This window comes from Ascaphus truei, chromosome 11 (assembly GCF_040206685.1).
Source record: "Ascaphus truei isolate aAscTru1 chromosome 11, aAscTru1.hap1, whole genome shotgun sequence".
NCBI classification, from domain to species: Eukaryota; Metazoa; Chordata; class Amphibia; order Anura; family Ascaphidae; genus Ascaphus; species Ascaphus truei.
In genome coordinates, this window is record NC_134493.1 from 45,120,374 (window position 1) to 45,137,087 (window position 16,714).

At 44.9% G+C, this 16,714-nt stretch overlaps 2 protein-coding genes across 4 annotated transcripts in view; one reads left to right on the forward strand and one right to left on the reverse strand.

Moving 5' to 3' along the window:
* Positions 1–16,714, reverse strand: part of LOC142463362 (acyl-coenzyme A synthetase ACSM3, mitochondrial-like) — a 43,788-nt gene that overhangs the window by 24,915 nt on the left and 2,159 nt on the right. The window contains exon 1 of one of the 2 annotated variants that reach the window (XM_075566009.1): positions 1,831–2,257. The exons of the other annotated variant lie outside the window; for it this stretch is intronic. The gene's annotated coding sequence lies outside the window, so the exon portion shown is untranslated. Of the gene's footprint in view, positions 1–1,830; positions 2,258–16,714 lie in introns of those variants that run through there. 2 annotated transcript variants of the gene reach the window in all.
* Positions 4,525–12,740, forward strand: THUMPD1 (THUMP domain 1 NAT10 acetyltransferase adaptor). Of its 2 annotated transcripts, none has more exons than XM_075565995.1 (4): positions 4,525–4,745; positions 6,830–7,001; positions 7,885–8,133; positions 10,966–12,740. In XM_075565995.1, the coding sequence occupies exons 1-4, from the start codon at positions 4,605–4,607 to the stop codon at positions 11,280–11,282; spliced, it is 879 nt and encodes a 292-aa protein (XP_075422110.1). In that variant the 5' UTR covers positions 4,525–4,604; the 3' UTR covers positions 11,283–12,740. The 2 variants fall into 2 exon arrangements, with proteins under 2 accessions (XP_075422110.1, XP_075422109.1); XM_075565994.1 differs by having other exon boundaries at positions 4,528–4,805.

The window sequence follows — 16,714 nt, forward strand, 5'->3', positions numbered from 1 at the left end:
ATCTGGGACAAAGACTCCCCCTTGGTGAATGACTCCTTGCTCATCTTTCAGGCTTTGAAAAAAGTATTCGACGCCCCAGGGCGTACCCCATCTGCTTCATACACGCCAAGGGATGTGGCTGCTATGCGACGTGTGCGCACGCCCATCGCAATTTCGGGTTCGGTGGGAGTGTTCAAACTGAAAACTCCACCGGCGGCAAAGTGCAGCGTTGACGCTGCTAACTTTTGCCGCTACAACCCGAAATGATATTTGGGGCGGCAGTCGCATCACGTGAGCTGGTTCAGCGAACCAGCTCCGTGACATGTTCGCCACGCCCCGACCCAACTCCTGCGGCCTGGGCACAGATCGCTAAGCTGCAGGAGCACGCAGGGGAGGCGCGCACGGACGCAAGCGTCCGTAACAGCCACCCTAAACTTGGCCTTAAGAACTGTTGGACTTTCAGCTCTCATCTGGATAGACCAATAGAAGAAAAAAGATCAGTAGCACTGCCGCTCCGATTCAAACAGAACCCACCAGTCAAAAAGGATAAAAACATATTTATTAAGACTACATAAAAAGTACAGCTTCCAGGAGCTAAAAATCTCCTTCTCAGTCTTGAAAATTGCAAAGCCAGCAGTACAACCAACCTCACACTGATGATACCAATTAAAGCTGCAGTTCAGGCAATATCCTGCATGTGTTTTTTTTTAATAAATCAGTTCTGTAGTAAGAAACAAAAAAACAACAACTTTGAAAGACCAATTTTCTTGTATTCTATTTTAACAAGCATGCTTGTTCCTATAGCACCATTTGCATTCCCCATATTTAAAGATGTCGCCAAACTTTGCCGATCAATAGACGGAGAACGAATTGACCGGCAGATATGCAGTTTTTTTTTAGGTAAGTAGAGATTGCCCACATGAAACTATTGAAGTTAAAAAAAAAACGGGAGCCTGAACTGCAGCTTTAAGGTTGAAACATGTCTGTGAGTGCTTTCTCTGGCTTTGCATCTGATTCCCATGCTGTGCTTTTAAAGCTGTGTTAACAGCAAGCATTAGCCTATATGGGCTCCATGTATCAATGGTTTTTCAGGCAAAAGGTGACACGGTGTGCTCATTTGCATGTAATTTCCCAGAATCCCTTGCTGCAGTGGAAACACTATGCTGGGGATAATGGTGAAAGGCGGGGTTGCAGACCTGCCTAAGACATGTGAATGTGCTCACAAGTGATCTTTTTATTTGCAATAACATATAGGTTCCCCCTCACATACACTCTATATGCGATTGGGTGGGGGAATACCCGTTACATATATATATATATATATATATATGTATGTAACGGGCATTCCCCCACCCAATCGCATATAGAGTGTATGTGAGGGGGAATCTATATGTTACCAGGTGTGGTGCTTTACCTGTTAGGCTCACAGGAGGCCTGAGCCTCTGCCAATAAGAGCCTGGGGTGTATCCTCCTGAACAATATTATATGGTGCAGCGCCTCCACCTGTGATGGCTCCCAGCAGAGCGGGAGTTGTTCCTCGCAGGACACATACAAATGAACACATACACTGGATGTAAAATAGCAACGGTCTTTACTATATGCAGAATATAACTTAACACATACATCAGCAATCCACAACAAGATATATGTACCACCCTCTGCCACTAGCTGGCAACTATAACCTTGCCCCTAACTGGGCTATAACCTCCATAGCCCCTAACTGGGCTATACCCTTACACCCCTTTCCCAACCCCGTGTCCAAAGAGTCCAAGCCCACCCAAGTGTGTGAACAGGCCTGTCACATGTGAGGAGCAAGTTAAAGTTGGTGCACGTGTGGAAGGTTGTAAATACCTGCCCAGGTGTCTCTACACCTGGGTGTCTTCACAAAGGATCTACCGGCGCCGCTTGGTCCAGCGCTGATCTGTACCTCCACGTGGGATGGGGTCCCGCCGGACGTCCCACCGTAAGGACAGTCTCTGGATCAGCAACACAGCATACAGGAACATGCAGCACACACTATACTGAGTCCCTGTACCAAAGAACTGCACAGTGTCTCTCCCTCTCCATACACTAATGAACTGCACAGGATCTGTCACTAGGTCCCTGCCTAGCACACAGCTGAAGGGTCACCGGGTCCTTACCTAAGGGCCTGTCCCTGTGACCACCCACCCTCACTAGTGGGGAGTCAGGGCCTCAACTCTAGCCTGGGGATTTCTGGCCTAGGGCAGAGGCTCGCAGCTCTCTGCCCCCCTTCTTTCCCCCTCTGTATCCTTAGCCTGACTCACTCATGTGCTTCAGTCTGCTTCCTGACTCTGCACACAACATTGTATCCAATTCCCTGCTGCAGAGAATCTGCAAGTCTCAGTGGCTGGCTGGCTGCAGGTGACAGGGATCATAGGGCATTCCCCACAGGCTGCTGGGAGATGTAGTCCACTGAGGACCTCTTTCCTATGGGGACCGCGTGCGCGATCTCTACTGCGCCTGTGCGAAGCTGTAATGGCCACCGCTACGCTTAACTGCGCCCGCGCAACCTCCCAGAGCTCCTGCACACTTGTAATGGCCACCGCTACCCTTGCCAACCTCAGCGCATTGTGCGAACCTCGCGCCAACCACAACATGGCCGCCGCGGCTATCTGCGCATGCGCAACCCTTCGTGCATGTGCGAGCATCAGGACCCCGACGGCGCCGGCCCAGATGGCGGCGCCAACCGGGAGAAGTCGCCGTCCCCTTCCCTCACTGCCACAGGGGTAAGGCAGGGGGCAAAGGAAGTTCAGGGGAACCGGGGGTGACTCCCTTACATATATAATATATATATATATATATATATATATATATATAATACACATTATACACACCCATACAGTATACTTACTGTACAAATGTTACTTATAGGCAGCAGGGTACATATAAATGGTATGCAAACTCTGAAAATATTTCTTTAATAGGAATCATATAGCCGTTATTTGGAGAAATAGGTGGAGTTCTAGGGAGTAGTTATATGGGGCAATAGAAGGAGTTATGTGAAGAGTTTATATGAAGCAATAAGGAAGCGTTATGTGGAGTGGTTATATGGGGCAATAGGAGTTATATGGACAGGTTATATGAGCAGTAGGAGGAGTTAAAGGGAGCATTTCTATAGAGCAGGAATGGGGTGAAAGGGAATGATTATATGGAGCAATAAGGAGGAGTTATGGGGAGCATTTATATGGAGAAATAGAAGGTTTTTATGGAGAGATTATATTAAGCAAAAGCATATATTTTGAAAACAATGACAAAGGGATTTGTTTGGTTACTGTAAAGATGCCTATTTTATTCTCCCTCTTACCACAGATGAATATGATATTGTGTTCCTGGGACAAATGGCCTCTCATTCGGGCTGATGGTGACCCGCACCACTGCTAAGGTGGCAAGGTGGCTTCTCCAAAAATACTGGACACACAAATACACTCACCTCGATGCTGTTTCCTCCTCTCCTTGGCCCCAGGCTTGTGGCCAATGAAGATGGAGAAAGCTGCCCAGCCCTCTAGCAACAGTCCTGCTCTGGGAAATCCCGCAGCCCCCCCAAGCCGGTCCAGACAGGTAATATCGGTCACAGCACAGGTGCATGTCCAGTGTAACCAGGGTTGCCAGGAGGCGTCTCCAAAAATACTGGGCACAATGGTGAAAGGTGCAACGCGCTCAAGACACACACAAACATCTATCCACTCCACCCTGTTTCCTCCTCTCCTTGGCCCCACCCCCAGGCTCCTGACACCTCCTCCTGATTGGCTGCATTACCCAGAAGCAGGGAATCAGGATAGAGGAAGCTGCCCAGCCCCATAGCAGCAGCACTGCTCGAGGAAATCCTGCAGCGTCCCAAGCGGTCAGGTCACTATGTCCAGAGAGGTAATACCACTATACACATACATGTCCAGAGAGGTAATACCACTATACACATACATGTCCAGAGAGGTAATACCACTATACACATACATGTCCAGAGAGGTAATACCTTAATGGGTCTCCTCAGTGTGGGGTTAGTTGTCCTGCTGGCTTTGCAATTTAAGACTGTAGGATTTACCATCACGTTTTAAGTTATGGTGGGTAAAAAAGGCAACAAGAAACCTCCACCGTATTGCATATAGCAAATAAAAAGATCACTTGTATCACTTGTGAGCACATTCACGTCTTAGACAGGTCTGCAACCCCACCTTTCATCATCACCTAGCATAGAGTGCTTCCACTGCAACAAGGGATTCTGGGAAATTACATGTAAATGAGCACACCGTATGTGTGTATATAAATATATGTATATCTATATATAAATTGTGTGTGTGTGTGTGTGTGTGTGTGTGTGTGTGTGTGTGTGTGTGTGTGTGTGTGTGTGTGTGTGTGTGTGTGTGTGTGTGTGTGTGTGTGTGTGTGTGTGTGTGTGTGTGTGTGTGTGTGTGTGTGTGTGTGTGTTTTCATTTACAACCACATGATCTGACTACTCAAACCCACGTGACGTGCACCGCTGCACTTTTTTTTTTTTTTTTTTTAACAGAACGTCGCTTGCTTGTGACGTCACACGCAGGAGCCCGCTGTTACGACACGTGGGTGGCTGTGGGGGGGACTGAGTGTGTTTGAGAGATCTATTCTACACCATGAGCTCGGAGGGGCAGTCGGGGAAGAAGAGATCGAAGTGTCAGTATGTGGGCAATGCCAAGAGGCAGAAGGGCTGCAGGCAGCTGGAGGTGGGGATGCAGGGGATCCTCATCACCTGCAACATGAACGAGGGGAAGTGTGTAAGGGAAGCCTATAGCCTGCTCAGTGAGTATGGGGACCAACTGTATGGCGCAGAGAAGGTAGGTACAGCGGGCCAAGAGGGGACCAGCACAGGGATAACACGGGCAAAGGGGGGACCAGCACAGGAATAACACGGGCCAAGGGGGGACCAGCACAGGAATAACACGGGCCAAGGGGGCACCAGCACAGAGATAACACGGGCCAAGGGGGGACCAGCACAGGGATAACATGGGCAAAGGGGGTGACAACATGGGCATCAAGGGAGTGGAATAGCTTCCAAATGGTTTCAAGGAGTTAACCCTTTTTGTTTTAGATATCCTAAAATCGTTGAAAAACAAACCGTAAATGTAGATCTCTGGAGATATTAGGAAGTTAATTTTACAGCATTTTATTATTTAAAAAAATTAGCATTTACATTTTTTTTTTTACTTTTAAGAGATTTCTTGCTATTTCCAAAGCTGTATTTTATTATTATTATTTTTTATCTGATGCTCTTGGGTTGATTGGTGTTTGGGAGGTTAAAATTAAGTTCTTCCCAAAGGTTACCAGAGGTCAGAGATTAAGATAATTAAAATCACGAAAAAAACATTGAGCAAGACTTGCCATCTTGGACTAGAACATTGTTCCTGCTCTTATAAATGAAGATGTTATATTCAAATTGAAGTTTTGTTGATCTTTGTAAGGGGCAGACAGTGAGTCTGAGTGCTGTCTCTCCTTGTGGCTATTTTACAATGTTTTTGACCAGACCCTTTTGAGACCAGTCCCAAGTGACCTTTGTTTGTGTCCTGTATCATTTTTGTTTACTCACAAACAGTATCTATTTTTTTCCTCTCCTTTTCTATGCTTAAAATAAGGCATCCCTGGCAGCAAAAGGGTTAATTGCCTTCCTATTCCGTTCAACCATTTGTGTGAAGCCCTGCCCTGCATTACTTGTACGCATACATTTTATGTCAATTTGCTGCAAGTCGATGAGTTGGACGTTACTGTTTCGGGCTAAGTAACAGTTTAATGGCAATACATCAACCTGGTGATTATCCTTCCAAGTGTTCTGGAACCCCCAGAGTCCGTGTTCTGGAACACCAGTGTCCGTGTAAGGCTAACATTATAGTCTGTGCGATGGTCTGCGACGAGCACAAATTGCGTAATGCATATGGGGCCGCCCCTAGTGCGCGCGATGGCGCCACCGCATTTTGAAAAGACCAACAAATGTTGTCTCTTCCAGCGCAGCCGCGTGATGTCTGCGTCCCATGAGCGGTTTAGCCAAAGAGGACGAACCAGCTTCATGACGCGTCCGCCACTCCTACCCATCGCCTGTAGCTCCGCTCACACATCGTTCAGGCAACAGGCGTACGTTAAGCTATGCAGACTGTCGCGCGCAAGTACTATAATCTTAGCCTTATAGTACCCCAGTGTCCGTGTTATGGAACCCCAATGTCTGTGTTACATGTGACCATGGACAAATTGTTTTATTTCCAAGGCACCGAAATGAATTTTAAAGAGGCAATCCAAGATATAGATATATATAGATATCTATCTATATCCTGCTTCCGGAGATACCTCTGTAAGGGGCGCCGAGAGCCGCATTTCCTCGCTAGCAGGGATCACGTAATGGCCGATATTCAAAGCTCGCGATCCAATAGGAGGCCTTGACATCACCCAGTTAAGCTTTTTATTGGCCCATGTGAGCAGGGGCTTTAAACTTTGCAGAGATACCGGCACCCCATCGGAGGTCTGTATCTCAGGAAGCAGGGTTCCCTGTGAGCTGAAATGAAGGGGGTTCAGCTCTGGAGACCAGCCTACTTCAAACCCACTATACTTTTTTTTTTTTGTGTGTGTGCATGAATTGCTCCTTTTTTTAAGCGCTTCCAGAAAGGGACTGATTCTGCGTACACTGTCACCATTATACAAGATGCAAATATTATTATAATTTATTCTTCTTTACTAAAGAAACAAAAAGTCAGAGGGCCATGTTTACTAAGCAGTGTGCTGCAATGTGCTGTGCAGTGCCGGAAAGTGTCTCGCGGCAGAAGACTGCTTGGTGCATACGGGGCAGAATCTCTTGACCATGAACCTTTCCTTTTAGTTGGCGGATAAAGATGACAGCCTGTCGGAAAGCGAGGACGACGACGACGCGGAGGCGGCTCTGAAGAAAGAAGTGGATCAGATTCGCACTTCGACAGCGAATAACCTTCGTCGGTTCCGGTCGGTGGAGAGTGGAGCCAACAACGTTGTGTTTATGCGAACGCTAAACGTAGGTAAGGTCATTGTGATCGGACGTGCTCCACGTGGCTTGTTTTCTTGGGCGCTGGTATTGAGTTCCAGTGGCTGTTGGAGAATTGTAGGTTCATTGCAGCCTTCAGGCAACGACACTTTGTTTTTTTACTACGACTGGTACAGTATATTAATGGCAGCAACGTACCCACTGAACGCCATAATGGAGTGCAGTGGCATGCTCTAACCCAGGGGTGTTCAACTCCAGTCCTCAAGCCCCCCCCAAAGGGTCAGGTTTTCAGGACAGCCCAGCTTCAGCACAGGTGGCACAGTCAAAGACTGAGCCTCTGTGCCCCCTGTGCTGAAGCAGGGATATCCTGAAAACCTGACTGGGGGGGAGAGGGGGCTTTAGGACTGGAGTTAAGCTCTCCTGCTGTAACCCAGTGTTTCTCTATCAGTGCGAAGCTGAGGCCGTGAAGGTGGGACCAGGGGCGGTTTGGTCTATTGAGTGTTTGGTGCTGCGGGTCTCTCTCCCTCCTGTTGTCGCCAGAAGTTGCAGGAGGGAGCTGTGGAGGATTGGGGGGGGGGGGGGGGCAGTGTTTGTAAACGTTAAAATTCACTCCTTGGAAAAACGTGTTTAGTTTTTATCATGTTGGGAACAGGGTTTTTTGAGAGTGGTTGGGACGGACGTAAGATGCAAATTGTTCTAACCAACGCGTTTCCGTCCCTTCCGGCACTCGTCATGAATAGGAATGCCTTCAAAGCTTCCTGTGTTTATTATGTCCTTCATCTTCATCCAGGACTGCAGTGGGGGTGATTTAGACGCTTAAGAACTATAATGTAGATGGTGCAAAGAGATTGCTTCAGGGTTACAAAGCCTCGTGGTCCATGTGACGGGCTGTATGTGCTTTTCTCTCCGTTTCCCAGAGCCTGAGAAGTTGGTGCATCACATTTTAAAAGACCTGTACACGACCAAGAAGAAGAAGGCTCGGGTCATCCTGAGGATGCTGCCGGTGTCGGGCACTTGTAAGGCTTTCCCGGAGGATATGAAGAAGTACGCGGAGACCTTCTTTGAGCCGTGGTTTAAAGCCCCTAACAAGGGAACCTTTCAGATCCTTTACAAATCGCGGAACAACGGTCGCATAAACAGGGAGGACGTCATCAATGACCTGGCAGGTACAGAGCATTTTATTCTGCATTATAAATCGGGGTAAGGTCGGTAACCAGAATGCTTTGCTTTTACTTTACCGTATCATTGCCTAGTACATTGTTTTCCGATGTAATCTACACCATCCCGTCTCTTGCGTCTTCTGTCTTTTGTACCTAAAGCCCCCTCCCGCCTAAAACCTTTCTCTCTCACTCACTGCCCCACACCTCCCGGAATACCCTTCCCCTCAATATCCGACTGGCTCCCTCCCTCTCCACTTTTAAGACCCATCTTAAAACTCACCTCTTTAATGAAGCATATGGGTAGCTCTGCTGGCTGATACTACACATCTCGGAATGCACTGACCTTGGCCCCTCGCAGACGCACTTACCAGAACGCCCTCCTCCTCTGTCTGCAAATTATCCCTATTTACCATGTAGATTATAAGCTCCTCGGGCCAGGGACCCCCCCTTCCTATTGTTACTGTTATGTCTGAAGCGGCTTATTCCCATGATGTGTATATATGATTGTCATCTATTACTGCTGTAAAGCGTTATGTACTTTATTTATTTATTTATAAAATATTTTACCAGGAAGTAATGCATTGAGAGTTACCTCTCGTTTTCAAGTATGTCCTGGGCACAGAGTAAAACAAATAATACATGGTTACAAATACAGTTACATAAATGAACAGGGTATACATTATATACAGGACATTGCGTGCACAGTTAAAGAAAATATATATTATGAGCGTATGAAACAGTTACAGACCAGGTTAAAATGTGAGACAGCCTTAGATTTTAAAGAGCTTAAACTGGTGGTGGATGTGAGAGTCTCTGGTAGGTTGTTCCAGTTTTGGGGTGCACGGTAGGAGGAGGAACGTCCGGATACTTTGTTGAGCCTTGGGACCATGAACAGCCTTTTGGAGTCTGATCTCAGGTGATAAGTGCTGCAAGTGGTAGGGGTGAGGAGCTTGTTCAGGTAGCTGGGTAGCTTGCCCATGAAGAATTTAAAGGCAAGACAGGAAAGGTGAACTTTGCGCCTAGACTCTAGTGTTGACCAATCTAGTTCTTTGAGCATTTCGCAGTGATGTGTGTTGTAGTTGCATGTACATAACTGGCCCTATATAAATAATGACATACATACGTGTTAGGATTACCGTCATAGATTAGAATTGGTGTAATGCATGTAGGTCACCTGCACAAACCCGCACTTAAAAATGTTCCAGTGAACCTTATTTAAAGCCGTAATATCACCCAGAAGTCTGTTTGAGTTTAACGCCTATAATGTTGGTATCTTGCACACCACTCACGCATGTCCTGCTCTTTCTGTGGCATTTGAGGTTACTGTGGTGACCTTTTTAGAGTCCACTGGGCTCTGGGGAGAGATGCATTTTAACCTCCCAGACATTTAATGTTTCAAAACGGTTATACAGATCTAGCAAAGGTTATTGCAACGGCTGCTAATGCAAAATATCGCAGAATATCCCACCTGAAGGATCTTGCTATGGTCGTTGGACTCTCTGCTTATGCTAATTTCATTGTAGTTGCTCAGACAGTTAAGTGTAACTTTTCACACTTGTAAGCAAAAGCAGTATAAATATATACTGTATATGGTACAGGCGTTTTATAAATGCTAGCAAACGCTTGATTTTATCTTCCTTTTTACGTCTTTAATAGAGGTACACAGAGGCACCCAAAATACCGGAGTCTTCATCAGTTTGATCCTGGTGCAAATTGGCCCATCAAACCCCCTATATTCCAAGTAGCGGTGTATGTATAATAAGAAAAGATGGAGGCAGCCGAGTGGCAGTATCTGAGGATGGGCCTGCATCCCTGAAATTTTATTTTTCTCTCTCCTTGAAGTATGGAGGAAAAATTTCATCCTCTTTGGCAACAAAATCTGTGCACCTCCATCTTTTCTTGCTGTAAGTCTTTAACAGAGATGGGCGAATTATTTGCCGCTGTTTGCCTGCGCCGCAAATGGGGTGTTCTTCACAGGCGCGGATATTCGCGGCTTGGTTTTTTAAGCTGACATTCGCCTACTTCCGTATGGAAGCAATACCAAACGCCGCTCACATGAGAGGGTGGGAGGTCCAATTCTGTGTGTCTGCAGTACTAAATATATGCCTTCAAACCCACATTTTAAACATGTTTAGACACCTGTGCACAAAAAGCAGCACACCTGGGATATATGTTAATAGGATATGCAAATGACTGCTATCAGCAGCTTTCCCAGGTACCTCAGAGGTGATCCTTTCTGTGAACATGTTGTGTGAGGGTACATATAGCTCTCTATCTAGCACCTGGGATTCTAGGGAAATAAGTCTCGCTCGCCCTCTCGCTCAAATTTCTGTACGTCTTCGCGTTGAAATATTTGTCGGCAAATCGAATTTGGTCAAAATGAAAGCGAACAATTTGTGCCCCAACTTTTGGCTAATTTGCCACATCCCTAGTGTTTAAATGTAGCCCAAATGACTGATGTTCTTGTGACCCTCCTACTCCTAATTTAAAATATATATATTTTTTTAATCTGACCCCTTTTATAAAACTAGTCGGAGCTCCTGTTTTTAGTTCTTCTGTTTTGCAGGTTTTTGCAAAGACGACCCATTCTGTGCCGGTTTTGTTTTAACTAGGTTATGCAATAGAGGGTATTTGTACCCACTATAACCAGATCCATAAAAGGGTGCCATTCATTTGAATGGGAATGAAGGCGTGGCACCCTTTCGTGGATCTGGACCTACATGCTTTAGTCTCTGTTTGCGTGGGTTCTAGATGTGGGTTCTAGATGTGGCTCTTGCGATGGCTCTTTCTCTCACTTCTTCTCAACGTGCTTATTACGTTTTACTTTTTGTTTTCCAGGGATCGTTGGAAGCCAGAACCCCGAAAACAAGGTGGATCTGACTAACCCGGAGTACACCATCATAGTGGAAATAATAAAAAATGTCTGCTGCTTGAGCGTCGTGAAGGATTACATCCTGTTCCGAAAATACAACCTGCAGGAGGTGGTGAAGAGCGTCGCAGAGGAGGAGCCAGTGCGGCCTGTGGGGGAGAGGAAAGAGGAGAAACACGAAGAAACCAAGGATGACCCAAGTGCTGCTAACGCTATGGGGGGGAAAGAGCCGGACATTGAGCTAGTCCCTCTCACTGACAGGGGGGCTATCGATCTGCAAAATTAGGAATAACCGTTGCATCCTTTTATGGATGTGGAATCTAAAATGGATTGGAAGCAAAAGGTTACACTGTGGGCTCATTTGCATGTCATTACCCAGAATCCCTGGCTGCAGTAGACGCACTGTATGCTGAGAGATAATGGGGAATGGCAGGGTTGCAGACCTGTCTGGGGCATGCAAATGTGCTCACAAGGTAGGGTTTTTATTTACAGTTTATGAATATACAAATGCTGAAATACGTGCAGCGTTTCAGCACGTAGTGAAATAGTTTCTGTTGCAGTCTGGTAAACCTTTTTTTTCCTTGGGCCCATCGTGAACATTCCTGGTAAATGTAGTTGGTACAGGAGTCTGGGTAGGAAACCAGTCGCTCCTATTAGTTATTTTAAAATCTCTTGCTTTGCTCATGAAGAATTTATATCCGATTCAAGGCAGAAGAAACTACAGAAACAAAGTTTATTTTACAATCCAAGTGAACATGTGTGCTGTACCATGATGATCCTTTTTTTAATTTTATTTTTTATTATTATATATAATAGTGGTGTAGCTTTTTAAATGTTATCTTGTACCTTTTTGAGTCCCTTCATTTTCTCCATAACCTAATACCGCTAATTAAGACTTTCACTGTACACAGGGAACGAGTTATAACCGTGTGACTTCACTGTACACAGGGAACGAGTTATAACGGTGTGACTTCACTGTACACAGGGAACGAGTTATAACGGTGTGACTTCACTGTACACAGGGAACGAGTTATAACGGTGTGACTTCACTGTACACAGAGAACGCGTTATAACCGTGTGACTTCACTGTATACTCATTTCTGACGAACAGACATACTTTGGAATAAGTGATGCTGGTGTTGTGGACTGACCTGCCTGGTGTGCAGTATCTAAAGGCTCCTGTCTGCTTTGTGTTTTCTTAATGCACTTGGGGATTACAATACAATCCATTTCCGGCTCATCTAAAACTGATGTGGATACAAACTTTTAATTTTTAAATGTTTAGTTTTGTTTCTTTTAACAAATGTATATGTTTTTTTTTTTTTTGTTTTTTTAATATACAGAATATGGAGACTAGTTTCCTAAGATTTGTGGTTTAAAAAGCCTCTCTTTATATGTTGACATCTTCAGTGCCCTCTAGTGGTTACTTTTTAGGTAGTACGGTGTGGTAGTTATTGTACTTATGGTGGTATCCACATTAGAGCCCGACTTATCCAGGGGGGATTTGTGCATTGGGATGAGCGTTCGTATCCGTTGCAGTAAAGGGACACCCTGAGCAGAGAAAAAAAAGCCAACCCGCAGGTGTGAGCATTGTACTCTTGTGTTTGGACATCCTGACTGTCCATTTAATGGCTCGTCTGCTATATTTGTTGTTCAATCCGTTAAAAAAGGTGGAACTTATTTTTTTTGGAAAGGTACAGTTTGTCAACGTCATCCTTTCAATAAACCTTTTTATGCTCTTGTACGGTGACTCTTCTTTTTATGACGTAGCACTCCAGAAATACCTGCTTTTTTATGTTTTGTGCTGTAAATCTAACGCTGAACAATGAGACTCAGAGGGGCTGTTTAATGAGGAGCCTTGCGGGTTACAGCACAGCATTAAGCAGCCTATTCTCATAGCTCCGAAGTGGGACAAACATCTTCTAAAGTGCCTTTCAGAAGCGAATTGGCATGCTGTGCTATTCTGTAAGCCCTTCTCGCATGTCCAATCCGCTTTTTTTAGAAGCGGTTTCACTCCTGTTCTGAGAATCCGCTCGGTTTGTCAAAAAAGCCCCAAACGTGCGTTTTTTTTGCCCATAACGGCTATTCTCGAACCTCCGTTATACAAACCGTTTCTAAAATCTCGCTTTTTTTTTTTTTTTAAGCACTGCCTAAAGGTACGGTGAGATTAGTATTGCGAGTTACATCCAGAGCCTGAAATGGGGTTTGATCTCTCAGCCAATCCCATATAAGTCAGACGGGGGATGGAGTTGGCAGCACCTCAGGTCATTCCGTTTGTAAAGCGCATACAATCCGGGCGGCTTGGCTGTTAAACCGCGAATTTTTTTTTTTTTTAGACGCGCTTATGTAACTGAGCATTTCCTTCCGCTCCTGTACATACCAAACCGCGCTGTTTGGCAATGACCTCTTCGGAGCTACTAGAATCGGCCCCTTATACTATAGTGGGAAACCTTGGCACAGGGGTCTCCAGTCTTTTTGTGCCAAAGGACACAATGAAGAGTTCAGGAGAGGGAGGTGGGCACCAACTAATTAACACACAGACGTGCCAGTTCCCGCTCGTGGAAGTTGGGTCCGACCTCCTGTCCAGACAGGCACGAGAGACGCACACACCGGCTGTCGGCGGCATTGCGGTGGTCTCCGACAGGCTACCATTCGCTCGAGATCGACGTGCTGGAGAGACCCTGATCTACTCCGTATTTGCAACTGGTTGGACAGGTGGTTGCGGGCACCCACAAAAGGCCTGGCGGGTGCCTTGGGGTTCCTCACCTTGGAGCATTGTGTGCCCTTCTAAGAAAGTGGAAACCTCAATCCCATTAACAGAGCTCTCCAGGAAAGTATAAATAAGAGGAATAAAAAGCCTCTGACAGACGTAACTGAGCACAAAAATCAAAACAAAATTCAGATCAATTTGATACCAAAATAACGGGAGAAAAAATATTTATTATAACGCTCTCAACAGTCCAATATCAACACCATTTCTCCCCAGTTAATTTGGTACTAAATGTATCTTGATTTGTTTAGATTTTTTTCCTTAGTAATTTCTGTCAGAGGCCTTTTATTTTTACAATAAGTTCTATTTTATATTTAAAACCAGAGACAGAACATAAAACACAGACAGAGTTCAGTGCACATCCAGTGAGACTTATACACGGTACAGTGCCTAAATATATATGTATAGATATCTATTAAATAAAATGGTCTTTTAGTTTAACATTTTTTGCCACATTGTTGTAAGCTCCTGAGCCACTACACGGCAGACCACATCTCAAGGGTCCCTACACTAATATAAATTCTTAATAACCTGTGCATTACCAGGAAGAATGATTTATACTTTCCTGACGCGCTCCATGAACGGAATCGCTGTGTTTCCTTTCTTGTAAGGTCAGACAATGCTCTAATGCATTAGGATGATTCCAGATAGCCCCACGGCAATAACTCTGGCTTTTATACCGTTAGGAGTGTGACATATAATGTATATTTGGAGTGCTGGGACTTTTCTTTGGGGTTGTTCGTATAGTGGGGAAAAAACGCCATGAACTGTAAAATCCTGCCGTATTTGGAGGGTCCTATGTAACGGTAACAGCTGCGTGTTCCTATGGCAGTGGGAAGAGCAGTGTACTGTGGTCCCTTTTTGCTGCTAGATGTAAGACCAGGTAATGTAGCTTCAACGTGCAGTCCCATGTAAGACCAAAGTGATGGACACATTCTCATTCAATCGAGGAAAAGATCTCAAATATTACTGGGAAGTTTTATACGGGAAATGTTTGTAACCATAACCTCCATTTTTATGGCATTCTTGCCCTTAAGTGACCTGCAGGAAAATGGGGTTATTATATATGTTTATTTATATAGAGTCAACAATGTACGCAGAGCTTTACAAAAGAGACAGTTACAGGGACTTATCATACAAGTGCAACAAACATAAAATCAGACGAGGAATGGAAATTCCTGCCCCGAAGAGCTTACAGTCTAATCTCATTGGCATGGAGCAATAGAAATGGACAAATATCCCCCATCCAGAAAGTCCATTTTGTAAGTGGAAACAGAGTAAAATTTTCAGACATCCAAAAATCAATTATCAAAAAATATCACTGCCAGCTGTTTCTCTGCAGAGCTGCACCATTAACTGTTGGATCGTTACACTGCCAAATGGGTCTGCAAGGGTTAACTCAAGACCGGTGTATTTCATCTTGCCGTCTCTGCAAAGACCGCACCGCTGGGGAGATCTATCGGTTTCTCCGGTCGGGGAGAGGTCACCAGACGTGATCACGTTCCTTTTTATTTGTTATTAAGATGCACTCGCTGTCCATAGGAAAAGTAAATTCATTACAGAACCTGTGTGGCTCGATTGATCACATTACGTATGTTATAAGAAAAAGTCCCCTGGGCCTTCCGGACTCGTGTAACGTTACCAATAATAAAAAAAAATACAAGGCTAATTTACTTTTTAATTCATGTCGCTTAAAAATTGGCAAACAGCCTGGAAATAAAAGCACCTGCTGTGTCGGAGTCCTTTAAGGACACCTGTGATGATGTTAATGGTTATTCTGTCACCGGGTTGTATTTGGGCTTGAGCTTCAAGGTCAATGTCTTGCTTGGCTGTATAAGAACTGGGACCCACCTTACCCGGCTCCTTAGGAGATGACATCAGATTGATTATATACATTGCATTGCTCAATCTCTCTTACTTTTTCCAGGGTGCTGGGTAGGTGCAGGCCGGGCGTGAATAAGCAGATAGAAAAAGGAGGGGCACCAGGAACTTTTGTAAAACAAAAGGTGCTCTATTGGACATCCGTCTATAAGGCTCCATAGGGTTTGTCAGACATCTCACTTGACAGTAACTCGTGGAAAAACATTACTCTGAACTTCATCCCCTTTGTAGCACTCACACTGGGGAGGTACCTGGCTTGTTACCCCCGGTAAGGGTTTCACTTGCCGTCTCTTGCATAGAGTTAGGGATGCGCCATGTTTAATGGACCTTTCTGGGATACACTTCCGATTGCTGACTTAGGAACCCGCTATTGTGTCCTGCATGCTTCTTCCATACCTATCTGTTCAGGATTGCTCTAGGGTCCTTCCAGTTACTTAAAGGGGCACGTTCCTTAACTGAAAACAACAAACGGTGACAGGACACATCTGAATACATTATTCTATACACACACTTATTTACAGGACTCACGGTGAGGCCCTAGTCTGAACTTTGAGGAACATGTTACTAGAACATTGGGTGGAGCTACATATACCCTTATAGCTCCCTATAGAGACATCAATGGTCACAAGACATATAAACCAGTAGTAGTCCTTCTCCATATTCATCCTACATCACATGATGGAGCGGGAAGACACTGGAGTGAGCTCACACAGTTAACCCATTAAGTGACCGTAGTGCCCAAGAGGGGGCTACATAACTATTCAGTTATTAATAATCGGAATTAATGACACAGTCATTATCACAACAACTTCAGCAATGTGTTGGAAAAATGTGATTGCTTGCTTCTGTTTGAGCTGTCCGCAAGTACTTTTTAGGAAATGTTTTAATTAGTAACATTTTTGGAAAAGTCAGGTACTGAATTGTTAATCAATTCTATAAAGACAGGCCGCTCGTCACGTATGTTTCAGTGCGTTATGTTATATATATATATATATATATATACTAATACTCCGGAGAACATACTGTATATATGTCCCCAAAGCAAGGACATCAGACATCACTGGAGT

Coding starts and splice junctions, on each gene's coding strand:
- THUMPD1 (XM_075565994.1), top strand. CDS start 4,605: ATGAGCTCGGAGGGGCAGTCGGGGAAGAAGAGATCGAAGTGTCAGTAT. Junction 7,002..7,884: donor TATGCGAACGCTAAACGTAG/GTAAGGTCATTG, acceptor TCCGTTTCCCAG/AGCCTGAGAAGTTGGTGCAT. Junction 8,134..10,965: donor CGTCATCAATGACCTGGCAG/GTACAGAGCATT, acceptor TTTGTTTTCCAG/GGATCGTTGGAAGCCAGAAC.